General features: G+C 52.8%; 2 protein-coding genes across 12 annotated transcripts in view; one reads left to right on the top strand and one right to left on the bottom strand.

The window, feature by feature from the left end:
* Positions 1–14,436, bottom strand: part of SLC22A7 (solute carrier family 22 member 7) — a 25,811-nt gene extending 11,375 nt beyond the window's left edge. Inside the window, exons 1-11 of one of the 6 annotated variants that reach the window (XM_034648201.1) lie at positions 13,951–14,436; positions 13,200–13,303; positions 12,909–13,063; positions 12,616–12,784; positions 11,716–11,839; positions 11,256–11,365; positions 10,540–10,754; positions 10,270–10,378; positions 9,096–9,302; positions 8,650–8,708; positions 6,130–6,542 (exon numbers count right to left, since the gene is read on the bottom strand). In XM_034648201.1, coding sequence (XP_034504092.1) covers positions 8,654–8,708; positions 9,096–9,302; positions 10,270–10,378; positions 10,540–10,754; positions 11,256–11,365; positions 11,716–11,839; positions 12,616–12,784; positions 12,909–13,063; positions 13,200–13,303; positions 13,951–14,343 — 1,641 coding nt within the window. In that variant the 5' untranslated portion in view covers positions 14,344–14,436 and the 3' untranslated portion in view covers positions 6,130–6,542; positions 8,650–8,653. Of the gene's footprint in view, positions 1–6,129; positions 6,543–7,839; positions 8,709–9,095; positions 9,531–10,269; positions 10,379–10,539; positions 10,755–11,255; positions 11,366–11,715; positions 11,840–12,615; positions 12,785–12,908; positions 13,064–13,199; positions 13,304–13,950 lie in introns of those variants that run through there. The other 5 variants (XM_002914472.3, XM_034648202.1, XM_034648204.1 and 2 more) reach the window with 5 other exon arrangements.
* Positions 4,956–7,902, top strand: CRIP3 (cysteine rich protein 3). 6 transcript variants are annotated; one of them, XM_002914505.4, is made up of 8 exons: positions 4,956–5,091; positions 5,323–5,417; positions 5,845–5,902; positions 5,999–6,130; positions 6,900–6,971; positions 7,094–7,188; positions 7,285–7,342; positions 7,517–7,902. In XM_002914505.4, exons 1-8 carry the CDS (start codon positions 5,049–5,051, stop codon positions 7,576–7,578), a joined length of 615 nt encoding a protein of 204 aa, XP_002914551.1. In that variant the 5' UTR covers positions 4,956–5,048; the 3' UTR covers positions 7,579–7,902. The 6 variants fall into 6 exon arrangements, with proteins under 6 accessions (XP_002914551.1, XP_034504102.1, XP_034504103.1 ...); XM_034648211.1 differs by having other exon boundaries at positions 7,094–7,342; XM_034648212.1 differs by having other exon boundaries at positions 5,845–6,130.
* Positions 14,437–26,160: the final 11,724 nt, after the last annotated feature.

Raw genomic sequence — 26,160 nt, 5'->3', positions numbered from 1 at the left:
TTTATTTATTTATTTGACAGAGAGAGACAGCCAGCGAGAGAGGGAACACAAACAGGGGAGTGGGAGAGGAAGAAGCAGACTCCCAGCGGAAGAGCCTGATACAGGGCTCGATCCCAGAACACCGGGATCACACCCTGAGCCGAAGGCAGACGCGTAACGACTAAGCCACCCAGGCGCCCCGGCCAACCTATTTTATTCCCCCACTAAGCTACAAAAGTATCCTTTATCATGAGTCTCCATTTGCCTTTTTTTCCCCTCATCTGAGTTCTCAAGTAGGGAAAACACGGTTGTTGATTGTACCCCCTTGGCCCTCCAGCACAGGATGCTATGGGAGAGACTGCCTGGGGCCAATAGCCTGGTATTGAGTAGGTGAGGGGGACTTGAAGTTAGGTGGGAATTAGTGAGGTGAAGATATTGAGAAAGCAAGTTCCCAGAAGGGAGATAGCATTTGCAAAGGTCTCGAGGTAGGTAAGAACTTGGCAGGTTTAAGGAGCTCATTTAGTGTGGTTCAAGGGAGAAGCAGGAGAAATGTCTAGAACTAGAAAGGTGAGGGCCTTAGAGCCAAGTTAAAAACTTTACCTTGAAGACACTGAGAAGTCATGGAAAAGCTTTAATGACATTCCACTGTCTCTTACAACCCCTTATTTGCCTGGAGAGGTCCTCTTACCTTTAGGCACAGAGGTGCTGTATAGACCAGGATAGTATCCTTTCAGACTCAAACACATGGGCAGCTTAGGAGGAGGGAGTGGAAAGAGTATGAGCTTGAGAGTCTTGGGTCTGTATGATTTGAACAACTCTCTTAACCTCTCCAAGCCACTTTCGTTTTATGTACAATTGATGTAGCATTTTTTAAAATTTAGTTAGTTATTTGAGAGAGCCATAAGCAGGGGCAGAGGGAGAGGGAGAAGCAGACTCCCTGCTGAGCTGGGATCATGACCTGAGCCAAAGGCAGACACCTAATTGACTGAGCCACCCAGGCGCCCCAATAATGTAGCATTTAAACCCCCAACCAGGTTTTTGTAGGATCAGAAATAAGTACAGTGCCTGTGACTGGTACTCCAGAGGCGGTAGCTGTCACTATTTTAACAATGCTCTCTTGCTAACACAAATTTGAAACTCTTCTCTGGTAATAGAATCACAGAATCATATACTGCCAAATTGTGAGGAAAACTCAAAGATCTGTCTGTGTATGATGCTTGCATCCCTTCTGCAACACTGGCGATCAATTGGATTGTTCTCCAGTGTTATTTATAACATCCAGAGATAGGAAGCTCACTGCTCTCTGAAGCAGCCACCCCATGCTTGGGCTCTGTAAGAAGGTTCTTTTCTTGGACAGAAGCCCAGTCTGCTTTTCTGTGACCTCTATCCAGGGGTCTCAGTAGTGCCCCTAATGCCTCATCCATGTGACACCCCTCAGGTGTTTGGGGCCATTATCTTCACCACCACTCATCTCGAGTTGAAAAGCTTGTTTCTTCAGCTTCATAACAATAAAAGGGTCAATTCGTCGCAACTACCAACAGTCTGAAAACATAAATGTACCTAAAAATAGAGCTTAAAAACATTAAGTAAAAAGCGTTAGTGATGGATGTTAGTAATAATAAAATAGGGCCGCCCAGCTGGCTCAGTCGGTGGAGCAAGGGACTCTTGGATCTCAGGATTGTGAGTTTGAGCCCCACGTTGGGCATAGAGATTACCTAAAAAATAAAAGTCTTTAAAAAATAATATCATTTACTGAGCACCCCCACTCTACTTGGTGCTGTAGGTACACAGATAAGAATCAACCCCGTTGGCTGAAGGAAGCCGGACAAGTAAATATAACATGACTATACAGATACTGTGACAGGTCTGTGCAGGAAAAAGTAGTGGGTATTGGAGGGGCACCAAGGGAACAATCATCTTTATGAAAGAGGGACCTGCCTCTCAGATGACACAAACTCCACTCTGACAGCTGATTAGGTAATACCTACACTCCACTGGACTTAACCATTTGTGGTATTTGTTAAACTACCACATTAGGGGCTTTAAGTATTCAAAACGGGCACTGTCAGTAACTGCAAGTGCATTCCTGCAAGAAGGGTCATTTTCCCTGTCAGCATTCTTTACAAAGCCTCTTTTAGAGACAGAATAATAGAAGCCAGGCAAGCAAGAAGAGTGGAATACTGTGATTTGCTGTACTTGCAAATGGATGGCCAATATTTGGAAAGGAGGAGGCTCGACTAGTCTTTTCTAAGCACTGAAATAGAAGAGACAAGGCATACTGTGTTTGTCATGCCACATGATACAGGAAGGCCACAGAAGACGGGTAGTAAAGCGCCTGCCCCACTGACTCAGGGCAAGTTGTGTGAAGGCAGCATGGTGCTCCTACTCCGACGCTTGTTTCTCTGTGTGGAGCCCTGTGCTGGACGCAGTGGTAAAGATGACCTTTCTAGGACGCTGAGGTGTGTGTCCAAGGTGATCCAGCACAGAAAGAGCTACAGAGCCTCGGCGAAAGACTATTTGATATGCTCCAGAAATTCTAAGGATAGTTCTGTGGGCAAATGAAGCTAACCTTCCTAAAGGAGAATAAATACAATGTCAACGAATGACTACAATGAAGTCCTCCCAACCTCCTGAAGTAAGACCTTCTCCCTGAGAGCCATGAAGAGCAAGCAGCAGTGAACCTCAGGCTGCCTTCTGTAAGAAGGAGAGAGGCAGAAACACAAAGGGGCAATAGCGGTGGAGATGAAGACTAGTATTTTCCAGCTTTGTTAAAGAAGAAGCCCATCAAGAAACAGTTATAAAACTAAGGATCTTGAAATAGTTCCCAAAAAGATACAGATAATGAGAAAGTACAGAAAAGTTTGTTTCATGTTGTGCAGCCTTCCACCTTTAGAAGTCAACAAGGAGGACAAAACAAGTGTTATAAGGAGGAAGTACTGATGGGGACAAGTGAGGAAATAGGAGTGTTGAGTGGAAATTCATTGACACCAGTCCTATCCCATTACCCAGTGAGGGAACTGAAGTTCAGAGAGGGTCTTGGACTCCTGAGACACAAATGGGACTCGTTTCACCCCACAGGGTACAGCACTGCAGCTGAAGGCTCAGTTCAGCACACATGCCCCCTTGAGCTGTTTCTGAGCTGACTTGACAAAACAAAGGAACTTAATCCAGACAGCTCTTCATTTCACCACCTAATACGTCATCAAGGGATTGTTTTCTCTGCTGGGGCAGTGGCACACAGTAATCAGCTCTCTTCCCTGCCTCTCATTTTCTGAGCTACCTTTTTTTAAAAATCAGTTTTCTTCAGGCATTCTCATTATTATTGAGAAATTATTCACATATAAAGTTCACCCTTCTAAGGTATACAATTCATTAATTTTTAGTATATTTATGAGGTTGTGCAACTATCATCACTAATTCCAGACCATTTTCCTCTCCCCATAAAGAGACCTAATACCCCCTTAGCAGATATGCCCAATTGCCCCTCCTCCCAACCCCTAGGAACCACTAGTCCACTTTTCTGTCTTGATGAATTTCCCTATTCTGGACATTGCATATAAATGCAATCATACAATAGGTGGTGGTATGTGTCTGGCTTCTCTCATTAACATGTTCTTATGGCTCGTCCAGGTTGTAGCACGCATCAGTACTTACTCCTTTTTATGGCTGAATCCTGTTCTGTTGCAGGTATGCCACATTGTTCAGCTGCTTATCAGTTGATGGACTTTTGGCCGTTGTGAATAGTAGTACTATGAGCATTCATGTGCAAGTTTTTGTGTGGACATACGCTTTCATTTCTCTTGGGTGTATACCCAGAATTGCAATTGCTGGATCACACAGTGACTCTAACTTTTTGAGGAATTAACAGAATGTTTTTCAAAGGGCTGCACTATTTTACATTCTCATCAACAATATATGAAGAATCCAGTTTTGACACATCCTAACACTGTTATTACTCATCTTTTTTTAATAGCCATTCTGATAGGTCTAAAACGGTACCTCATTGTGACCCCGATTTTCCTTTCCCTAATGACTAATGCTGTTGAGCATCTTTTTTTCATGTGCTTGTTGGCCATGTGTATATCTTCTTTAGAAAAATGTCTGTTCAAATTTTTTGCCTGTTTTTAAGTTGGGTTGTCTTTTTATCGTTGAGGTGTAAGAGTCCCTTATATATTCTGATTACTAGATCCTTATCAGATACTCTGCAAATATTTTCTCCCTTTCTCTGTGGGGTGTCTTGAAGTGTCCTTTGAAGCACTCTTGGGCTACTTGTAACAAATATTAAAACACCTTAAAACTAAATTAGGAAAATGTAATTGGTGTCTGAATTATGCATTTAAATTTAATAAGGATTGTAATTTCACGAGAAAACTGTTGTATCCAGACCACATTTTGAGGCTTCCAAAAAGTCTTGAGTTCATTATGGGATCCATCATAATGATAGCTATCGCTTTTATAACAGTTATGAGCCAAGCACTGTTTGGGCGCTTTGCATGTATTAACTTACTCAGTTCCCACGACAATCCTATGAGGTAGAGATTAATCATCATACTCGTTGTGCAAATAAAATGGATGCTGAGGGAGGTTAAGTAATTTGCCTGTAGCCAGAGAGTAAGTGGCAGAGATGCACTCCAGATTCCAACGCTCTTAACCACCTGAGACTGTCAAGGCGGAATTAAGCCATTTCAAAGAATGCCTGACCCCTCGCTTTGAGGAAATTGCAGTGTTTTCATGACGTCTGCACTCTGGACAGTTTTCCCCTTTGTACCAAGCCAGAAACTAGTGCCACCCTTCTAGGCGTCTTCATTGCGCTCCTCCTTTCCCGTCTGACTTAAAATCCCTCTCATCTCCACCGGAGGCTTTCGATTTTGGAAGTAACTGCGAAGTCGCCGGCGTTTCCCAGGTGGAGTTGTTCTAAATTTCTGACGGCCAATAGGCGCCGAGGAGCTGCGGTTTCACCCCAATGAGGCTCACAGCGGAGCTATGGGCGGAGCCAGCGAAGGGGGCGGGAACGGAGCCCCCGTCGGTGGTGCCTACTGTGTGTGGCGCCGGCTGCCCCGTGCGGAGCCATGAGCTGGACCTGCCCCCGTTGCCAGCAACCCGTTTTCTTCGGTGAGGCCCGGGCTGAGGAGGGGGAGATGGGGCGAGTGTGAGCCGGGGCGTTCGAGGAGCTCAGACCCCCTTCCAACTCGGGCGCAGGGCACTCGGGCGGGTTGGAGCTGACCTCCCGGGGACACTCCCCATCGTCTCTAGGAAGCAGGGGGGTGGGGCTGAGGAGGGAAAAGGGGGCGCCCGCTGCGTGTCCTGGCTTCCCACAGCCTGGTTCCACCCTGTCCCCCACAGCGGAGAAGGTGAGCTCCCTGGGCAAGAACTGGCACCGCTTCTGCCTGAAATGTGAGCGCTGCCACAGCGTCCTGTCTCCAGGAGGACATGCAGAGGTGAGGCCTGGCCAGGGCACACAGCCCTGTGTCACTGTTCCCTAAGCACCAGCCCCCAATTTCTGCTCCGGAGGCTCACTAAAGGCAGCCTCAGCAATCAAATACCAAGACGACCTACGTGGAGGGCCCACACCAGCCAGGATTAGGGACACCTGAGTTGTGCCGGTGGACCCCGTTGCCTTTTGGTGGGGAGGGGAGGGAAGCAGCGGTCTTCTGATCTGCTCTTGCCCTTTCTCCTGACCACAGTGGCAATTCTGACATGCTAGCTCACCCTCCACCCCTTCCAGGCCCACCAGCCCAGGCCAATGGACAGACAGACCCAGCAGTGTGTCTTGACAGAAGGCCTGTGGGACACAGGAGAACCCCACACCCCACCCCACCCTGTCCTTTAGCCCTGAGCAGCCCTCTTTCCTCTGCTTGTGCCTAGCACAACGGGAGGCCGTATTGCCACAAGCCATGCTATGGGGCTCTCTTCGGACCCAGGGGTAAGTACCAGCCTAGAAGAGGCCAGGGGACAGCAGGACCCTCTCTGTGGCTGGGAGCTGGAGGTTCAAGCCTGACGGCCTCTGTTTTCTCTGCAGGGGTGAACATTGGTGGTGTGGGTTCCTACCTCTACAACCCTCCCACTCCCACCCCAGCCAGCACCACTCCCCTCAGCCCCAGCAGTTTCAGCCCCCCCAGGCCCAGGACTGGCCTCCCCCAGGGCAAGAAAAGTAAGTGAAGTTGGGCCCAGCTCCTCCTCATCCCCAGGCTGGAACAGGGTAGACCAGGGGGCAGTCTCCCACCTAGTCCTCGGCTTCACAGTCCTACAACTTTGTGGCAAGGTCTTCTCTTATTTGTGGCCCTTTTGGGGGGGTTCTCTCATGTCAGCTGCTGAGTTAAGAGGTAAATTGGGTAGATGGCATTATCACCCCCATTTTACAGGTGAGGAATTCGAGGTTTGGAGAGAGCGAGTGGCCTTGTACAGTCACACAGCTACTCAGAGGCAAAGCTGACCCAGAATTCAGGCCTCTCCCAGGCTAAGGCCATGGAAAGAATGACCTAGGAATGAGAGGTCATTGAGACAGGGCCAGCCCCTCATATTCTTCCACTCCTCCCCTCTCCCTGTTCCTTCCTCCATCCCTAGAGTGGGCAGTGACACCATGCTCCCCAACACCTGACACCCATGCCCCAGCCTGCTCCTGTATCAGCTCAGGTTTCCTGAGGACTGAGTTGCTGACAGGGTTGAGCTGGTGGGTACCTGAGCCCCTGGGAGGAGAAGGAAGCAGGTGGTCCCTTCTGCAGAAAGGGATGGCGCAGGAGGTGGCGGGGAGTCATAGGAGACTCAGCTCTGCCCGAGAAAGCAGACTCATGACCAGCTGGGTGGGGGGCTCTGGGATGAGCATGGCTTTTGGAAGATGCCATGTACAGGCTGGTGCTGATGGGCCCTGCTTAGGCCTGGCCCCCACCTCAGCCCTAGCCAGGGTCTCTTCCCCCTTAAAGGCCCTCCCCGCCTGAAGACATTCACTGGGGAGACTTCACTGTGCCCTGGCTGTAAGGAACCTGTCTATTTTGGTAAGTTACAATGGAAAGCTTGGGGAGGGGGACAGGATGGGCATCAAAGCGTAAGGAGGTGGTGCAAAGCAGGTAGGTCTCCTTGCTCTGCCCCTAGAATTACCAGTTCTCTCCACCACCAGCTGAGAAGGTGATGTCTTTGGGCAGAAATTGGCACCGACCCTGTCTGAGGTGCCAGCGCTGCCGGAAGACCCTGACTGCCGGGAGTCATGCTGAGGTGAACAGTGCAGGGATGGGTGCTTATGTTGCGAGGAGGGAGGCTGGAGATGGGAAGAGCGCCAAGCTGAGATGGCTCTCTTTCTCTCTGTCTCAGCATGACGGCGTCCCCTACTGCCACATCCCCTGCTATGGCTACCTGTTTGGCCCCAAAGGTGGGCAGCCCCACCCCAGACAGCGGGCCTAAAGTATGGCATGTGGGTCTGTGGTGATGTGTGGTCAACTTCCCCTGTAGTCAAACACACCCCAGACCCCTCCCGATTCCCTTCATCCCTCAGCCCAACACCCCCCAGCCCCAAGGCCCTTGGTGATGGGGCTCTCTCCCTCAGGTGTGAACATTGGCAATGTGGGCTGCTACATCTATGACCCCATGGAGATAAAATCTAAATGAGATGTTCACAGGAGAGGTCACTCTAATTCGGGCCTCATACCATCCCCTCCATGGTCCAGTGGGAGCTACAGAATTCTCCAGTCCCACAGGGGGAAGATGATCTTCCAGTGGCCTGGGCCTAGCTGGGCTCTGTGGTAGACCAGGGAGTCTAGACTTCGCCCATTCCTCCTTTTCCCATTCCTATCTGGGCAGGGGACATAGGCCACCACATTTTAAAGGGTAGCCTCCTGGCCTTCCCAGTCCCTTGCCCTAGCAAATTTTATAACTTCAAGATAATTAAAAAACGTGTTTATTCTTGCTTCTCCAATAAAATGTTGGCTCCCATGCCTTCCACTCTTCTTTGGGCATGAGGCCTAAACAATGGGTTGGAGGATGGGAGGTATGTGGGATGCATTACTCTGCAATGTGCCTGGGAAGTACAGGGCCAGTCATGGGAACAAAGAGCTCTGTTCTCCTGGTACCCTCGTCCTGGGCAGCTCCCAGTACCATACAGTGGACAGCATGCCCACCAGGCTGTTGGTGCCAGAATTCATCATAGGGCAGTCCCTTCTTTAGTACCGTCTCTAGAAGCAGCACGTTATTCAGCATCTCGTTTGAGCATGACAACAGATAGTTCCTGTGGTGAGGTCTGCTAAGAGGCCTCATTATCCATTTGAGAGATGAACAGATTGAAGCCTTGAGAGGGAAAGCCACATGCCTAAGGTCACACAGCAAATCAGTGGCAAAGTTGGGATCAGATCCCAGGGTCAGACTGGCTTCCTATCCAGGGCTCATCCCACAACTCACTGCTGACCTAAACCCTTGGCGCACCTTCATTTATAGAACTCCTCCAGCCTTGAAAAGGGTACCAGAATTATTCAGCAACCCACTGCATTCAGCCCACTGCATTCTGGGAAGTCACCCAGCTGCTGGAGGCCAAATAGTCAAGGCTGAATGAGCACAGAGAGGGAGCACTGGCGGCAACCCCAGCCCTGGGGAGGGAGCTTGATGCCCCAGCCCCAGCCACAGGGCTTGCCCTTCTGGTCTTCCAGCCCCTGCTGAAGAGCTTCTGTGGAGGGCCTGCCCCTGATACCACTCAGTCCTGGACCTGCTTCATGGGCATCTCTTCCTCCTGCAGCCTGGGTGGGGCACTGGGGAGGAAGGAGTCATGAGCAACGGTGGGGTTTAGCCCTGGGCCCCCCACCCAAGCCTACCCATCAGGGCTGGCCTGCACCTCTCCCCAGCAGCCGGTACGCAAACATGGGTACTCCCACAGGTGACTCCCACACATGCTTGCATACGTCCCTGACGTAGAGGCATACCTGAGTGTGCACACATCCTCCTCTTCCTGGACAATCTTGGATATCCACGTACACACACACATGGACTCAAGTCCTACACCCATGCACACTTGCATAGAGGCACCAGATACACAACATGCAGACACGTCTTCTTCTCTGAATCCTACCTAAGGCGTCAGGTACTTGAGCACTCACTCCCACACGCATGTGCTCACACCAACCGTTCTGTGCACACACCTCCTCCTCTCCACGTCCTGGATGGTCTCTGGCAGCTGTGCTTGCCTTGTCTCTGGTAGCAGGAGGGCAGTGCAGGCAGCCAGCAGGGCAATCCCCCCATAAGCGAGCTTGGGCAGCGACAGCCATATTCCATCCAGCAAGGCTGCCAGTGGGGCCAAAGAGCCTCCCAGCCGGCCCACCAGTGAAGTCAGCCCCATCCCTGTCTGTCTGTTTGGAGAGAGGATAGGGGACGGGGTTGGTGTTCACACCTACTTAGGGTCATGCTTCACAGGGCTCCCATCCTGGGCCGAGAAGTCCTGATATCCCCATCCCTCTAGATGGCTAAAAAGCCGCGGCTTCTTTCAGGTGGTCTTCCCACCTGTCCCCAGGCCAGGAACCCCCAAGCCAGCATTCACCAGAGGATGGGACCCCCATTCTGACAGAACCAATCAGGTACTGCTGAAGGAAAAGAAAAGTCATCAGAAAGGGGGTGGGGAAAGGGTAGTGTGGAAGGAAGAGGGTCCTGCCATGTTGGTGGAGGACGAGCAAGGCTTTCTAAACACACCCAGCTGCCTACAAGTCTTCTTCTCCCCACCTGCCAAGAGCTAGCTGAAAGGGCACCAGGAGGCGCCTGGGTGACCAAGTCGGTTGAGCGTGGCCACTCTGGATTTTGGCTCAGGTCATGATCTGGGGGTCGTGGGATGAAGCCCCGCTTCAGATCGGTGGGAGTCTGCTTGAGATTCTCTCCCTTTCCCTCTCCCTCTCCTTCTGCCCCTCTCCCCATTCCATGTTCTCTAAAATGAATAAAATCTTAAAAAAGGTTAAAAAAAGGTGGGGGGGCCCAGGCCTTACGTTCAGAGACAACTCCTTAGGGCAGTTCTGCCTGGGCTGTGGTGAATGGGAAGGGAAGGGCAGATGGCACTTTCTGTGACTGTTTTGTTTTAAAGGAGGCCCAGAGAAGTGTGACGTCGCTCAGGGTCACTTACTAAAGATAAAATGCTCTGCCTTCTCCCAGATTTAAGCAAGCACAGACAGCTCTGATTAGCTCCGTATCCTGGGTCTAGTGTAAGGAATGGGTGGGAGGAACTGGGCTGCAGTGTGTGTGTGTCTGTGTGTGTGCGTGTAGGGTGTTGGTAAAAAGATGTGACTACAAGCCCTCCCCAGGGTGGATTGCCTGGGACCCAGGCTCCCTCACCTGAGCACAGTAGGGTACAACTCCGACGTGAACAGGTAGGCAGTGGTGAAGGCAGCTTCAGAAAAACCTTTCCCTATCACCGCCAGGGCGGTTCTCCAGGCCCCCGTCTCTGGAGGAACAGGGGTTCAGGCAGTGAGCGGGGCTTGTGCGAGACCCAGAGCTCCCAGGACGGCAGGCTCCCCTAGTGCAGGGCTTTGAGTACGGGCTTCCGGGAAGGGGCGGGCGGTCTTGGACAGGAGGCGGGGCCTCCGGGGAGTGGGTGGGGCTCACCCGAGGTCACCAGCAGACTGACACCCAAAGCGAGGGCGGTGCCCAGCAGCGTTCCTGCTTGCGTTAGACGGCGTCCCGCGTGGCGCACCAACAGGTAGACCAGCAGCTTGGAGGGCAGCTCCACAGCCCCGAACAGCAGCTGCGTTTGGTACACGTTCAGCCCCAGCCCCGATACGTCCAGGCTCAGGCCGTAATAGGAGAAATTCACTCCAAACCTGAAGGGGGTCGCGATGCCACTCAGGGGCCCTCCTTTTCACCCTCCACTCCTGTCCTCTCTTTTCAGGGAGACTTGGCCTTTTAGAGGGACCACCTCCCCCACCTCCAGAGGCCAATGTCGGCCACCTTCCCTGTCCCCATAACCCCCGGGAGTGTGCAGCATGTGCCAATGGACAAAGCGTCTTTACCTAATCTTCACAGCAAGCCTGTGAGGTAGGGACTAACAGCGTCCTGTTCTGCGGAAGGGGCGCTGAGGCTCGGTGCTAAGTGACCTGTCCAAGCTCTCACAGAAGTGGCAGAGCCTGAATTTGAGCCCTGCCTCTGATGCCTGCTCCATCCTGTGACTTCCCAGAGCCCTATGTCCCCAGAGGCTGGACCTCCTGCACAGTTAACAGTTCACTTGTCCATCCTCCTCTCGCACTTAGCACCACCCTGGAGTCCGCTGCCTTTCTGTCCGCCCCTCCCCACCCTGCCAGGCCCAGGCCAGGCCCCCTCCTCACCACACCACCATGCAGCATAGTGAGATGTGTCGGAGCCGTGGGGTCCGGAACAGGTCTAGGTACGAGGGTCTTTGAACCACTCGCTCCTGAGTGGCCACTTTGTTCAGGGCCTGGTGGGAGAGAAGGAGAGACGGAGAGTCTGTGACATCAGAGTTGGCTTAGGCGCCTGGCTTAGCTAGGCACATTGATCTCCCTGGGTCTCCTCCTCCTCCTCCTTCAGCAGCAGGGGTGGGGATGCGCTTGCAAGCTGAGTAGGGTGGGCCCTGAGTCAAGGATGTGGCCCACCAGGGCCAGGTAGGACATCTTGAAGAGTGTGGAACTCTCCACTGGGGGCCGGGAGCTTTTCCTGCACACACAGTGGGCCCGAAGAAGGGGGCGCTTGACATAGGCTTCACACACACACCGACACGCACCCCCCACACACACGCTCGCATGCACTCACACAGACATTCTCCCTCACCTCCTGGCTCAGGCCGTCTTCACCTACGGGCCGCCCATTGAGCCTGGCACAGCGGAGCAGGTACCTGTGAGCCTCCTCCACGCGGCCCTGGGTCAGAAGCCAGCGTGCAGACTCAGGCACCCACCTGGGGGACGGCAGGAGGCCCTTCAGGCAAAGGCAGCACCCACAGCCACATCTCCCTCCTGCACACGCCATGGCCTGTCAGCCGGGGCTCCCGCTCAGGCAGTCCCCCAACGTGGCACAAACCGTCCTCACCTGATGAACTTTTACTCATCCTTTAAGGCCCAACTCAAAAGCCAGCTCCTCCCACACTTCCTCGCCCAGGCCTAGGTCCACCACAGCCTGGGATTCCCTTCTCTATCAGCTGGACTGGTATCGTTGCCAAGACCTCAGCCCCCAGCATCAGCCACCCACTTCTCCCACAGGCGACAGGAGGGCATAGGATGAAGAGTCTCCTTCTGTATGTCTCCAGACATCCAGAAATCCTTGAGGGGCATCAAATTTCATTTTTGGGAAGCGATGCAATGCCCACCCTGCCTGGCTTCCGACCCTCCTGCTTGGATTCCCTACCCCTAGGCGGGCCCTGTCTCTCCATCCCTGTCTCTCTTGTTGCTCCTTTGACCACCTCTATACGTCCCTCTGAATCTGCCTTTCAGTCTGGTCTCTGTCACTTTCTGTCTCTCACTGAGTCTGTCTCTGTCCCTCCACTGTCTCTCTACATGTTGTTTTGTGTGTCTCTGCTTCTCGTGTCGGTCTCTCTTTCTCTATTTTCTACTTCTCGGTCACTGACTTTCTCTTTCTCTTCATCTCTCAGTCACTCTGTATTCAAATCTCAGCCTCTGATTAATTCTGTCTCTGACGTCCTCTATCTCCCACTCCCAAGCTGCCCACAGTCCTCACCGGAGGCTGAGAATTCCTGGGGCACAAGGCAGAGTGACAGCCAGCAGAAGCCATCGCCAGTCCCGTATCAGGTACCCAACCAGCGCCAACAGCATCACGCCCACTGTCCAGAAGGTGCCACTCAGGACACCTGCCACGGTGCGGTGCCCCACATCCAGCCATTCCATTTCTGGGCCCAGGGCGGGGGCCAGAGGCAGGAAGAAAGTTAGCAAGGACCCGATGGGTTCAGTCTCACCCCTGACAACTGCCTCCCCCCAGGCTGCTAGGCCCTGCCCATCTTCCGCCTGCCTCACCCAGCGGCATCACGATGATGGTGAAGCCGGCCAGAGCTGCGCCAGTGAGGGTGCGGGTGATGGCGAACATGATGTAGCTGACTGAGGCTGCAGACGCCAGGCCCAGCCCCAGTGAACCCACGTAGGCCACCAGCAGCAGACGGCGTCGCCCGAACCTACACAGGGGTCGTGCGGGCTCAGCTCCCTGGAGAGGGGGAGGTCCCACGACAGAGGTAGACCAAGCCCATACCGCAGCTCGTGGGAGAGGGTTCCCCACCCCCTCCCTTGTTGCCCCCCTCCACCGCACCCCACCTGTCAGACAGGTATCCGAAGGCCACGGCCCCCACCAGCACACCGGCAAAAAAGAAAGTGGAAGTGGCTTTGTTCAGGCCTTTCTGCTCACACACGAGGTTCCACTGCAGGGACAAACAGGGAGGGGCCTCCCATGGGCACAGGCCCTCTCCAGCTAGCACCAACCCTACCTCTCCGGACTCGGGGGCCTGCTGAGGTCAACGGTCCCATCCTGGTACCTCCATGTCAGATAGTAAACCCTCAACTATTTCCACCCCAACTTGAGGGGTAAGAGACTTTGGCCCTCCCCAGTCCTGCAGCCTCAGCTTCTTTCCGTGGAGTGCCTTCGCTTTGACAACAGGTCAGCTCCTCTCCAGACAGACTCTGCCCCCATCTGCGTTCACCTCTAGATGGATTATATAAATCCCAGACCTGGGGCCAAAAAGAAGAAGAGAAAGGCGGAGGCCTGTGTTGTTTTCCTCCTATTACTCTAGAAACTCCCTTCTCAACTCTCTCCCCCAGCTCCCTGGACCCGTCTCAGCCCTTACCTGCCTTAATCACCTCCCAATTGATAATTGCAGCTCCCGTGTATGGGCTCCTCACTACAGGCCAGGAACGAAGCTCACTGCTTTAAATTCATAGATCCCATCTACAGATAGGTAAACTGAGACTCTAAGAAGTACGGTAATGTGTCTCATGCCCACATAGGAATCACCCAAGGCAGTGGCAGGCCCATCCCACTCACGTGCCCCCCAGGCTCGCACTCGGGTACCTCGGTTGCAATGGTGGAGGAGAACTCGGAGCGGTCGTAGTCCCAGCCCTGAGGGCAGGGTGCTGTGGAGGGCTCACCCTCCAGCTGCCCAGGGCTCTGACCCGCTCCCCAAAACGTAGTGTTGGGGAGGGCCTGGGAGTGGGTGAAGTACAGGCAGGAGCTGAGAGTGCCATCAGGCTCCCGGGGCAGGTGGGCCTCCAGCCACGCGTCCTGGGGGCTGAGGTTGGCGGGGGCACCAGGCAGCGCACAGCGGTGGGCAGGTACGGCCGCCAGGAAGATGGGCAGCAGGAAGTGCATGGGCAGCAGGACCCGGGGCAGGGCCAGCAGGGCCACGTTCCACAGCTGGAAGGGCCCAAAGCCGCCCACCTGGTCTAGCAGCTCCTCGAATCTCATGCCGCCCACCCACCAACGGTTCTCAGTGCGGGCTTCCTCTGTCGTGCTCAGGGCAGCACAGCCCACCCGCCACTTGGACCCTTGGACTCTGGAGGCGGGAGCAGTCAGACTGAAGAGCAGAGAGCCTGCAGTCGGAACCGGCCCTCGGGGGCTGGGCTAGCCCTGGGCCCTCCCTGGTCACCAGGTCTTCAGGGATCCCTCCTTGTTTGGCCCACAGCCTGGGGGAGGGGCTGCCATCCATTCAGAGGTCACTGACTCTGTGGCTCTGGGACTTACAGGTCGGTGCTCAGGGACAAAGCGGGGTAGCCTCGGGTTGCCATGATGGGGTAGCTGGGTGGGTGGGAAGTGAGTCCCTAGTCCCTTGATCGAAAGAGCTCCAAGAGTCCCTAGGAGGAGGAGTCCTGGGGGGCACAGTGACAACTCTACTGGGAAGCCCTTTGTTTTATGGAAGATTTAGGTCAACCTTCCCTAATGAAGCCACAGCTTGGCTGGGCCGCCGGGATTCGAGAGTGAGGGCCAGGGGGTGCCTGGGTGGCTCAGTTGGTTATGCATCCAGTGGGTGATTTCAGCTCAGGTCATGATCTCAGGGGTCATTCAGCAGGGAGTCTGCTTATTTCCCTCTGCCCCTCCCCTAGCTCACTGTCTCTCTCTTTATCTCAAATAAATAAATAAATATTTTTTTTAAAAAATAAGGGGGGGTGGCGCCTAAGTGGTTCAGTCAATGGAGCATCTGCCTTCGACTTGGGTCGTGATCCCAGGACCCTGGTATCAGGCCCCACGCCAGGCTCCCTGCTCAGTGAGGAGCCTACTTGCTTCTCCCTCTCCCTCTGCCCACTGTTCCCCCTGCTTGTGCTGTCTCTCAAATAAACAAACACACACATACATACATACATATGTACGTCCGTACATACTGAGGGCCAGGCCCAAATCAGGTGAAGAGTTCCTTCTGCTGAGCCATGAAGCCTCCATGTACCCTTAGGCCCCCACCTGGAGCTTATGCCCTGGCCTGAGACACACCTGGAACTGACTGGGGAGCCTGGTCGACCTGGGAGATCCCAGACCCATCACTCTCCCACGTCCCATACACATAGTCCTTCCTGCCTGCCCCCTGCCACTATTTTCGGAGCTTCCCCTTGGGGGATTAGATGGGTAGGGAGAAAGGGGGCTTGCCAAGGTCCTGCAATAGGTACCTGCAATGCCTAAGACTCAGGGTTTGTGTGACCTTCCATATTCAGTTCTCATTCATGGCCGAGGCCTGCGGTTTCAGGTTTATTCTGATCTGTGTCTCCAAACTCTGGGTTGGCGAAGCTGGGGGGTCGTCACGTTTTTTCCGAGGGCTCCAGATTTTTAAGCAAATAGACTTGGAAACCTAAAAAAAAAAAGTTTGAAAACCACTATTCTAATCTAGCTCTCACTTTGAACAGCTAAGGAAATGGGGGTGGAGAAGGGTGCTTGCTGGGGCCACACTGTGACTCTCGGCACAGCTGGAGAGATGACTGGGACCCCTACCTCTGGCCCAGGCCTTTGACCCAAGCTGCTGGGCTCCCTGAGAAAGCTCCGGAAGGGAACTGACTCAGTGACACGGTGTGTGGTCAGGGATAGGAGGTGATCACAGGAAGATAAGCCAAGCATTCTGCAGAGTACCAAGATGCCTCAGTCACAGCCCCTGCCCTCCGTGAGCACACAGTCTAGCAGGAGGGCTAGAACCAGGTGAGCAAACCTCCCGGCCTCCAGCCTCACACATCTCAACCCACTCTCCACACACCTGCTACAGTGGACATTTTATTTTTATTTATTTATTTATTAAGGTTTTGTTTATTTATTTGAGAGAGAGGGAATGAGAGAGAGAGAGAGCACAAGAGTGGGGAGGGTCAGAGGGAGAAGCAGACTCCCCCCTGAGCAGGGAACCTGATGTGGGACTCAATCCCAGTACTCCAGGGTCATGACCTGAGCCCAAGGCAGTGACTTAACCAACTGAGACACCCAGGCGCCCCTCACAGTGGACATTTTAAAATACAAAGCTGACAGGGCGATGGCTCAGGGCAAAGCTCCCACTGTGGGAGAACATAAGCCTAGCTCCTTCCTTTGGCCTACACGATCCCCCCCACGCTTGGCCCTCTCCTTCAGCCTCTTCCTGGCCCTTCCCCGGGATCCCCCCTTCCCTCCGATTCCCCAAACACACCAGCCTGTCGGCACCTCACACCTTGGTGCGGTCCCCTGGACAGCACCGGCCTCTCCCTCTTGTTCACCTGGCGGCTGCCCAACCCCTGCCCTTCTCGCTCTCTACACTGTTGGGTCCTCCCTCAGTTAATGCCATGTAATCATATTATTTATGTAAAAATATAAAATACCAGGGCACCGGGTGGGCTCAGTCAGTAGAGCATGTGACTTCATCTCAGGGTCAGGTCAAGCCTCACGTTGGACGTGGATCCTACTTAAAAAATAAATAAATATAAATAAATAAATATGAACAAACAAACAATACCACAATGCTTTGCAGCTTGGAGAGCTCAGTTCTGCAGACGTCTCACCTCTGTGGTCACCCAGGCTCCATAGGGACACTCTGAAGTTTTCACAGCCGAAGGAGACCACCAACGAGGCCAAGTCTGGGCATTGGCTGTGGTGCCTTATTTATTTTCCCCCCACCATGGGAATTTCTGTCCTACCTTAACATTAGAAAGAGCTGAAAGTCAGATAGTCGTTCCTTCTCCCCTTATGCGCTGGCTCCTAGGAAACTCAGAGCTGAATCTCAGCCCTTCCCTACAGAGAGTGATTTGGTATTAACTGTACTCCCGGCTCATCTTATTCCCTGCCCCCACCCCATATGGCATCTCTCCTCTCTCATCAAGGAGTGGTGGTGACAGGGACCAGGACGTTTGGAGGCAGAGGATGGAACTAGACAGGCAAGGTTTGAAATGCCAAGGGCCTCACCAGAGGGCAGATCAGCTCCAAATCACCAGTTAAGAGCTGGTTTTGATAAAATTTTTAACCTTCCTCATTCCTCTCCAGTCTGGGAATCCAGACCTGAGCTCAGAGTCCAAGCTGGAGGAAGGAATCATTTATACCAGACTAGATGAGAAGGAGAGCCTTGTGCACTGGAAAAAATAGCAACTCTTTAGTTGAAATTATTGCTGGAACTGTTGGAGGGTTTGGCGAAGAATAAGTTCCTAGGATAAACATTTCCCTATTTGGGATTGCTTGCGATAGGGACTTCTCATGCTTCAGGGCTTCTTACCCTTTCTTCCCTCTCCACATTGAGTGACCTCAGATGACCTCCCCATCTTAACTGGGGCTTCACTGACCATTAACCATTGCTATAACCCATGTAATTAGTTCCTACCATGATGATGATGATAATGATGGTGGAATTCCAACTGCTGGTATTGATTGTAGTGGCAAGTATGGTGATGGGATGGTGTAATCATGATCAAATGGGAATACTGATGGTAAATTGGTGGTGGTGGGAGTGATTGGAGTAGGGGTAAGGGGTATGGGGCTAGGATAGTGGTAATAGTGATGTGGTTATAAGGCAGTGGTGGCGACAAGGATTACGTGGTAGATGGTAATGGTGGTGGTGGCGGTGGTCATGATGAAGATAGGTAGGCTCCTTGAGAGCAAGAATCTTCTCTCTCTTGTTAATCATTATGTCATCAGAGGCTAGTAGTGTTGATGATGGTGGTGGTGGTGCTGATGGTGGTAATGGAGCCTAGTTTGGGACAAGGGCATCTGTGATTGGAGTAGTGATGGTGCTGGTAATAGAGTTAGAGGTGGGTACTGGACACAGAGGTCGTGATTGTGGTAAAATTGATGGTGGCGGTAATGGGCGAAGTTATGCCAGTTTGCGTTTAATGGTACAGGGATGAGAAGGAATGCAGGAGATGCTACCTGGAGTTGATGAAAATGGGCTTGTGTCATGTGTCCCTCTGACTTATGGCCACATCCTCATGACCAGGCAGCCTCCCCTCCCCTGGCACCTCATCACCATGGGCAATGACATCTGCTAAGGACTTCAAACGTCATCCTGACCGTCGTTCAGTCTGGAGTTGGTCTCAGCTCTTATTCTGGCCTTGACTCCTGATTGGCCAGTGGGAAAATCTCAGCAGGCCCCAGAGTCTGATGGTCAGAGGCCCACTCTCCACACTCCCACCCTGTTTCTTTTCTCCAGGGTCATCCCCAAGGGTCTCCCTCTACTAACAAAGCCCCCTCCAATGTCCTTGATCCCCTGGCCCCTCTCTAGCCCCTGACTGAGCAACCTCACTGAAGTCACTTATTTCTCTGCGCCCCTGTCCTCAGAGCTCTCTGGACCAAAAGACAGAAAAGAGAAAACTCTTTCTTGGGAAGTAGAGAGGTCGGCCAGGAGCTGGGCAGGTCCTCCCCCATGGAGCATCAGGCAGGCTCTGACAGCCGTGCTGGGCCTCAGGAGGGGAGTGCGCCTGGCAGGTCTCAGGCTTGGGGAGTGGGGAGGGCAGGGGTTCTCTGTAACCCTCTAAAGCTGTCCTCCTTGGCACAGACTAGCCCTGTCTCAGGCCTGGTCCCACCACCTTTTACTCCTCTCTCTGCTCCTCGATCCACACCTGTAACCACCACACTGCAGCTCTCACGCCTTCACACCGGGCCCACACTACTCCCTCTGCCAGGAATGTCCTCTCCTTGTCATCAAGCCAACTTCAGCTCGTCCTTCAAAATTCAGTCGAAGAGTCATATCCATCTGCGGGCCTTCCCTGAAGCTCCCAGCCTGGGCTGGGAGTCTCTGCCTGATACACACAGCACGTGCCAAGTAAAGTTAATGTACAGCCGCCTCCTTGAGGGCACAGTATCCTCTGTCTCAATTCTCAGATAATGGCCCGTGTCTGGCACAGCTTCTGATGTATGTGGAGCTCAGCAATGAAGAATTAGTTGAATGAATTCGTTGAAGAATTAGCTGAAGAATTAGTTGAATGAATGAATGATTGAAAGAATGCTAAGGGGCGCCTGGGTGGCACAGCGGTTAAGCGTCTGCCTTCAGCTCAGGGCGTGATCCCCGCATTGTGGGATCGAGCCCCACAATCAGTCTCTTCCACTATGAGCCTGCTTCTTCCTCTCCCACTCCCCCTGCTTGTGTTCCCTCTCTCGCTGGCTATCTCTATCGCTGTCAAATAAATAAATAAAATCTTTAAAAAAAAAAAAAAGAAAGAATGCTAAATCATGGGGGCGCCTGGGTGGCTCAGTCCTTAAGCGTCTGCCTTCAGCTCAGGGCGTGATCCCAGAGTCCTGGGATCGAGCCCCACATCGGGCTCCTCCGCTGGGAGCCTGCTTCTTCCTCTCCCACTCCCCCTGCTTGTGTTCCCTCTTTCGCTGGCTGTCTCTCTCTCTGTNCATTTTTCATCTATTTGATTATTCTGGGGATTTTTCCTAGCACTAGACTTCCAGAGGTAAGCAAAGATGGGAGCCAGGATGTTAATTTTGACATTATTTGAAATAGTAAAAAGTTGGAAAGAATCTAATGAAAAATCAACTGAGGAATGAGTTAAATAAATTATGGAACGTTCATGCCGTGGACTGCTAGGGAGCCATTGAAAGAACATNCTCCCCCTGCTTGTGTTCCCTCTTTCGCTGGCTGTCTCTCTCTCTGTCAAATAAATAAAATCTTTAAAAAAAGAAAGAAAGAAAGAAAGAAAGAAAGAAAGAAAGAAAGAAAGCAAGCTAAATCATGAAAGAATAATCCATGGCATCCATTCTCAAAAATAACAAGAGAAATCAAAAATAGAGCAAGAGGGGGCGCCTGGGTGGCACAGTGGTTAAGCATCTGCCNCCCCGCATTGTGGGATCGAGCCCCACATCAGTCTCTTCCACTATGAGCCTGCTTCTTCCTCTCCCACTCCCCCTGCTTGTGTTCCCTCTCTCGCTGGCTATCTCTATCGCTGTCAAATAAATAAATAAAATCTTTAAAAAAAAAATAGAGCAAGAGACCATTTTTCATNAAAAAAAATAGAGCAAGAGATCATTTTTCATCTATTTGATTATTCTGGGGATTTTTCCTAGCACTAGACTTCCAGAGGTAAGCAAAGATGGGAGCCAGGATGTTAATTTTGACATTATTTGAAATAGTAAAAAGTTGGAAAGAATCTAATGAAAAATCAACTGAGGAATGAGTTAAATAAATTATGGAACATTCATGCCGTGGACTGCTAGGGAGCCATTGAAAGAACATGGGGATCCTCACACATTACTGGTGGGAATGTAAAATGGTGCAACCACTGTGGAAATGTTTGGTAATTCCTCAAAATGTTAAACACAGGATTACCAAATGACCCAGCAATTCTACTTCTAGGTATTTACCTGAGAGAAATGAAAACATACGCCCAAACACTTGTAAAAGAAAATTCATAGCAGCATTTTTCACTATAACCAAAAGTTGATTGACTGAGGAATGGATAAACAAAATATGGTCTATCCACAGAATAGAATATGATTCAGCCAGGAAAAGGAATGAAGTACTGATAAATACTACAATATGGATGAACCTCGAAAACAATGCTAAGTGAAAGAAGGCAGTCCCAAAGAGTCATACATTGTATGAAATGTATTTTTTTTTAAGATTTTATTTATTTATTTGACAGAGAGACAGCCAGCGAGAGAGGGAACACAGCAGGGGGAGTGGGAGAGGAAGAAGCAGGCTCACAGCGGAGGAGCCTGATGTGGGGCTCGATCCCAAAATGCTGGGATCACACCCTGAGCCAAACAGACACCCAATGACTGTGCCACCCAGGTGCCCCGTATGAAATGTATTTTATGTATTATATGAAAGGTCCAAAATAGACAAATCTATATAGAAGCAGAAAGTAGATTAGTGGCTGCCTCGGGCTGGAGGGGTTGGGGAGAAATGGGAGTGATTGCTAATGGGTGAGGAGTTTCTTTTGGGGGTGATAAAATTGTTCTAAAATTGATTGTGGTGATGGCCGCACTACTCTGTGAATATACTACAAACTGTTTTTTTTTTTTAAGATTTTATTTATTTATTTGACAGATTGAGGGCACAAGCAGGGGGAGCAGCAGGCAGGGGGAGTGGCAGGCAGGGGGAGCTCAGTGGGGAGCAGGGAGCCCAATACGGGACTCGATCCCAGGGCTCTGAGATCATGACCTGAGCGGAAGGCAGACTGAGGCACCGAGGTGCCCTGGGAGAAAGCTATTGTTATTAACATAAAAAAGAAGTCACTGGGGCGCCTGGCTGGCTCAGTCGTAGAGCATGTGACTCAATCTCAGGGTTGTGAGTTTGAGCCCCACGTTGGGTATAGAGATTACTTAAAAAATAAAATCTTTAAGGGGCGCCCAGGTGGCTCAGTAGGTTGGGCATCTGACTCTTGGTTTTGGCCCAGGTCACGATCTCATTGGTGGGGGGGTTGAGCCCCACGCTGAGTCCCCTGGTTGGGAATCCCTGCTCAGCAGGGGGTCTGCTTGAGGATTCTCTCTCGGCCCCTCCCTCCACTTGCATGCACACTCAAGAGTGCTCGCGCTCTCTCTTGAGCTCAAATAAATAAAAAATCTTTAAACAAAATAAAATCTTAAAAAAAAAGAAAAGAAGAAGAAGCCATTCACTGGAGTTACCTGTCGATGATCAGATTCATGGATGGGGGTTTCCCGTTTTATTTTATACGCTGTTTACATTTGCCTTTATACTATAAATACGATGTTTTTGACTTTTTTTTAAGATTTTATTTATTTGACACAGAGAGAGAGAACACAAGCAGGGGGAGCGGCAGGCAGAGGCAGAGGGAGAAGCAGGCTCCCGGCTGAGCAGGAAGCCAGATGCGGGGCTCGATCCAGAACCCTGAGATCATGACCTGAGCCTAAGGCAGACGCTTAACCGCTAAACAACTGAGCCACCCAAGCGCCCCTTGACTTTTGTTTTTTAAGATTATTTATTTATTTGAGAGAGAGAGAAGCACACATGTGCGGGCGTGGGGGTAAGAGGGGCAAAAGGGGAGGGGGAGAGAGAGTCTTAAGCAGACTCCCCACTGAGCACAGAGTCCCACTTGGGGCTTGATCTCAAGACCCTGAGATCACCACGTGAGTGGAAACCAAGAGTCAGCCGCTTAATGGACTGCGTCACCCAGGCGTCTCTGCTTTTGACATTTTTAAACAAGAAGGAAGCTGAAAGCACGCGCAGGCCTCACTGGAGGCTGGTAAAGCAGGACCTAGAGCACGCATGTTGGAAGCAAGGGGATCCCAGGAGGCAAGGGCAGGAACAGGAGACGGTTACACAGGCTCTGGAACGTCAGAGCTGCACCTGCGTGGTCTTCTCAGAGGGAAAGCAGAACTTCGGAGCTAGGGCCGGTTTACTCCGATCCCAGGCAGAGCCAGGAGCGTGTCCTGGGACGGAAATGGCCTGTGTATGGCCTAGGTGAAAATTTGACACCCACTGAACGTAGGGTCCAAAAGGCAAAAGTTACAGCAAGCACCCTGTAGGAAAGCCTCCCTCCCCCGCCGCCCCTCCCCAGCACTCCTGCCTGAGTCACCAGACGCCTCTCACTCATCCAGACAGCTGCACATCGTGCACAGGCTTTCTCACGTAATCAGTCTTGGAGACCAGTCCTCGTAAGTGTATAGAAGTCTATACACCGCCTTCACCGTCCAGCCCACGGTACCCTGTGACGGGGTCCCCATCGTACGGGAGGCCGTGCTGTACTAATCAGCCCCAGTCAGTGGACATTGAGATTGCTTCTGAACTTTTTTTAAAAGAAGGCTCCATGCCCACCATGGGGTTTGAACCCACGACCCCAAGATCAAGATACCAGATGAGTTTGTGCCAGTCTAATGAAAAAGCTCCCATTTCCAGCCATTTTGAGTGTGAGATCGCAGCGGAGGCTTTGTGGAGTTCTGTGCAGAGCACTGCGATCAAGAACTTTGGGCACATGGAATTTTGCAAGTCTACACAGCCATCTGTAGGATATGTTTCTTGAAGTGGAGATGCTAGGTCATAGGCTACATTTATAATTTCCATAGATGTTGCTAGAATAATGACCATTGTTTCTCTTTGCCTGTGAACAGCTTAGCTTTATGATTTTCCAAACGCTCATTTGTGTCCGTTAACTTCAGGGCAATGAAAATTCCTCCTCCCTCCCTTTCGGCCGGCACAAAGCTAGACTCCGTCTCCTTGGAGAGACAGCCAGGGGAGCTAAGAGTATGCAGGCTTTGCGGTCAGAGACAGAGGGCAGCGCGCTATGACCCCGTATCTGTCCTGTCCTCAGCTTCTGTTTCCATCTCTGTAGAGGCAATCTGCCTCCATGACAGTCCCCCCCTACTCGCCCACCAATCTGCACTCTTCTTCCCTGCCCACCCCCAGCTCCAGGACCTGGGCTTTGCCCTCTTCCCCAAAGGAAGATGAGTCCAGGCCAACAGAACGAAAGGTCCACAGGCTTTTTAATGGTGTGATGGCTACTTCCCTTCCAAGACCCAACCTAATCATGACAGCGGCTTCCAGGGTGTCGGGGTGGGGGTGGAAAGGTGCAGGGTGGGCAGAGGCCATGCAGTGACTGGGAAGAGGTGGGGGAGGGTGTTACATTCTGTTTGGCGTGTAAACATTCTTCAGTGGCTTCCCTGGGGGAGGGGGAGGGCATCTCCCTGCCCTCCCCACTCCATGCCCGCCAGGGCTGACCCCCGGAGCTGAGAAGACTGAGCCAGGCCCCAGTGAGGGGCTGGGAAAGGGGGAGCCCACGTGCCTGAGGCACGGCCCTTCTCCTGCACCCGCCTCGTGCACAGTGTGGCTTGGGAGGGGAGGCATGTTCCGGGGTGAGCAGACCTGCATCTGAGCCAATGACACAGGCTGTGGTGATGGGGAAGAGCTAGAGGGGTGAGGTGGTGGTGGAGGGGGTGGTGCAACACTCTTTTACAGGGAAGGGGTTCAGGACCAGGAGGGCTTGGTGGAGGGGATGGGTGCTCGAGGGGGAAGAGGCTGCAGCTGGGGGTGGGGACACTGGGAAGTGTGGTTCCCTCTGCCCTGGATCCTTCCCGGGGAGAGGAGCAGACTCAGTCCCCTGGTCCCCTCCCACATTCGCCCCTTCCCCTCCACCCCCACCTCGGTGACATTCAATGACGCAGAGGCCTGAGTTCAGATGGGAGCCCTAGGGAGGTCTGGAATCCCAAGAGCAGACAGGGTTTTGCGTCTCTGCCCAGCTCCAGTGCTGGGTGAAGCTGGGGGCGTGGGTTGGGCCTGGGGCTCTCTCAGGCTGCCCCCTTTTCCTCCCAACACCAAACCACGGTGTTGTTGGTCCTGGGGCAGGGGTGAAGCTGGGGGCCCTACATTCACGGTTGGGTTGGTGGCAAGGAGCAGGCCCAGGACCCGGGCACCGGGGGTCATGCCGTGGTCCCCACCTGGCACGAGCTGATTGTCATTCGGAGAAGCTCTAGGTGGGAAGGAGTGGCCCCTCTTCCACCCCCTCTGCTGGACCCAGAGGGCAGTAGAGGCCTTGGGAGGGTCTTGGGTTGACAAAGAGGGCTCTGTCCGGAGAGGTTTCCTGAGTGTTCTGGGAGCTTCTGCGTCAGCATGAGATGGACCTCGAAGGCCGTCCACCCTGGAGTCCTCCCCTGGGCTGGTTTGCAGAGAAACCGCACCTTGGTGTGGAAACAGCTGCCCAAGCCTGCTGACTCTCCAAGAGGGGCTTCGGCTGGCACCACCAGGCTGCTTCCAGGGCCAACTTCCTCAAGGGCATCCTTCTGAGCGATGGTGGCTGGTGCGGCCAGACCACAGGGGCGTCTCGGAGCCTTTCTTCCTCTTCCCCTGTGCCGTGCCTTGCTCTCTGGGACCCAGAGAAGAACAGAGGGGCCAGGCCAGGGGACAGAGGCTGAGCGTGCTGAGAAGGGGGGAGGCCTGCTGTGGACCTGTCCCAGCTAGACAGAGTTAGCTGTCCCTTCCGTGGCCAGTGTGCTGCTTGGCCCAGACGGAGGCAGTTGAGGCTCGTGATGAGGTGGGATGAGCAATGCAGGAGCCAGACCCAGGAGGAAGCCCCATATCCGTTCATGGAGCAGCACAGCCCTCACCCTCTGCAGGGACAGCTCAGCTGCATGGGTTGGGGTTAGTACGAGAGGGGACAGGCTGAAGGGTTAGCTGGGGGAGAAGAGGACTTAGGCCGGACCCATCACACAAGCACACAATCTGGAAGTTAGAAGGGCCTTTCTGCCTTGAGTCCAGGGGCCAGCTGTCTGTCTGCTGTTTTTGTTCTCTCTGCCCACTGGGGGAGATGATGGTCTGATCCAGCCCACTCCCCACCCCCAAGAGGACAGAAAGGGTGACCTGGCCAGAACTGAGTCCCTGAATCTCTAAACAGCCAGTGCAGAGAAGATGAAAACCAGCCATTCTCCACCTCCACCGAACTCAGGAGAGAGGGAAGTCGGCTGAAACTGCAGCAGGCAGGATTGAGGTTAGACGGCAAGAAGGAATTCCTGATGGTGAGGGTCCTGAGCACTAGATCAGGAGGCCAAGGGAGGGAGTGAAACCTTTTTTTAAAGCCCCCCCCCCCAGCTTCCCATCGGGAAACATGTGCCCAGGAAGGCAGTCCACACACACTCTATGATTCCCACTGAGGACCCACCCGAATTTATGGGGGGGAGGACTTTGCACCCTAGGGGTGCAGGAGAGCAGCCCCCCAGTCGCCTGCCAACTGCCTCCCACAGGGGTGTCCAGGATGGAGCTGACTTTGGGGCCGGTCAGACCTGCCCCCTCACACCTGAGTAGACCAATGGCCCCTAAGTCCCAGCTCCCCAGCCCCAACCCCACAGATGAGAAGAGGCTGTTTGGCCCACCACAGCTCCCCGGGCGTCGTGGGGTTGGCCCCCTGGCGG

The sequence above is a fragment of the Ailuropoda melanoleuca genome, chromosome 19 (assembly GCF_002007445.2).
Source record: "Ailuropoda melanoleuca isolate Jingjing chromosome 19, ASM200744v2, whole genome shotgun sequence".
In the NCBI taxonomy this organism is placed as follows: Eukaryota; Metazoa; Chordata; class Mammalia; order Carnivora; family Ursidae; genus Ailuropoda; species Ailuropoda melanoleuca.
Note: the sequence above shows the minus strand (reverse complement) of the source record. Positions and strands in the feature narration are given on the sequence as shown.

Bases quoted from the DNA above. Each gene is read 5' to 3' on its own strand.
- CRIP3 (XM_034648210.1), top strand. From the start codon at position 5,049: ATGAGCTGGACCTGCCCCCGTTGCCAGCAACCCGTTTTCTTCG. The intron at 5,092-5,322 runs GTGAGGCCCGGG...TGTCCCCCACAG, and splicing joins CCAGCAACCCGTTTTCTTCG to CGGAGAAGGTGAGCTCCCTG. The intron at 7,343-7,516 runs GTGGGCAGCCCC...TCTCTCCCTCAG, and splicing joins CTACCTGTTTGGCCCCAAAG to GTGTGAACATTGGCAATGTG.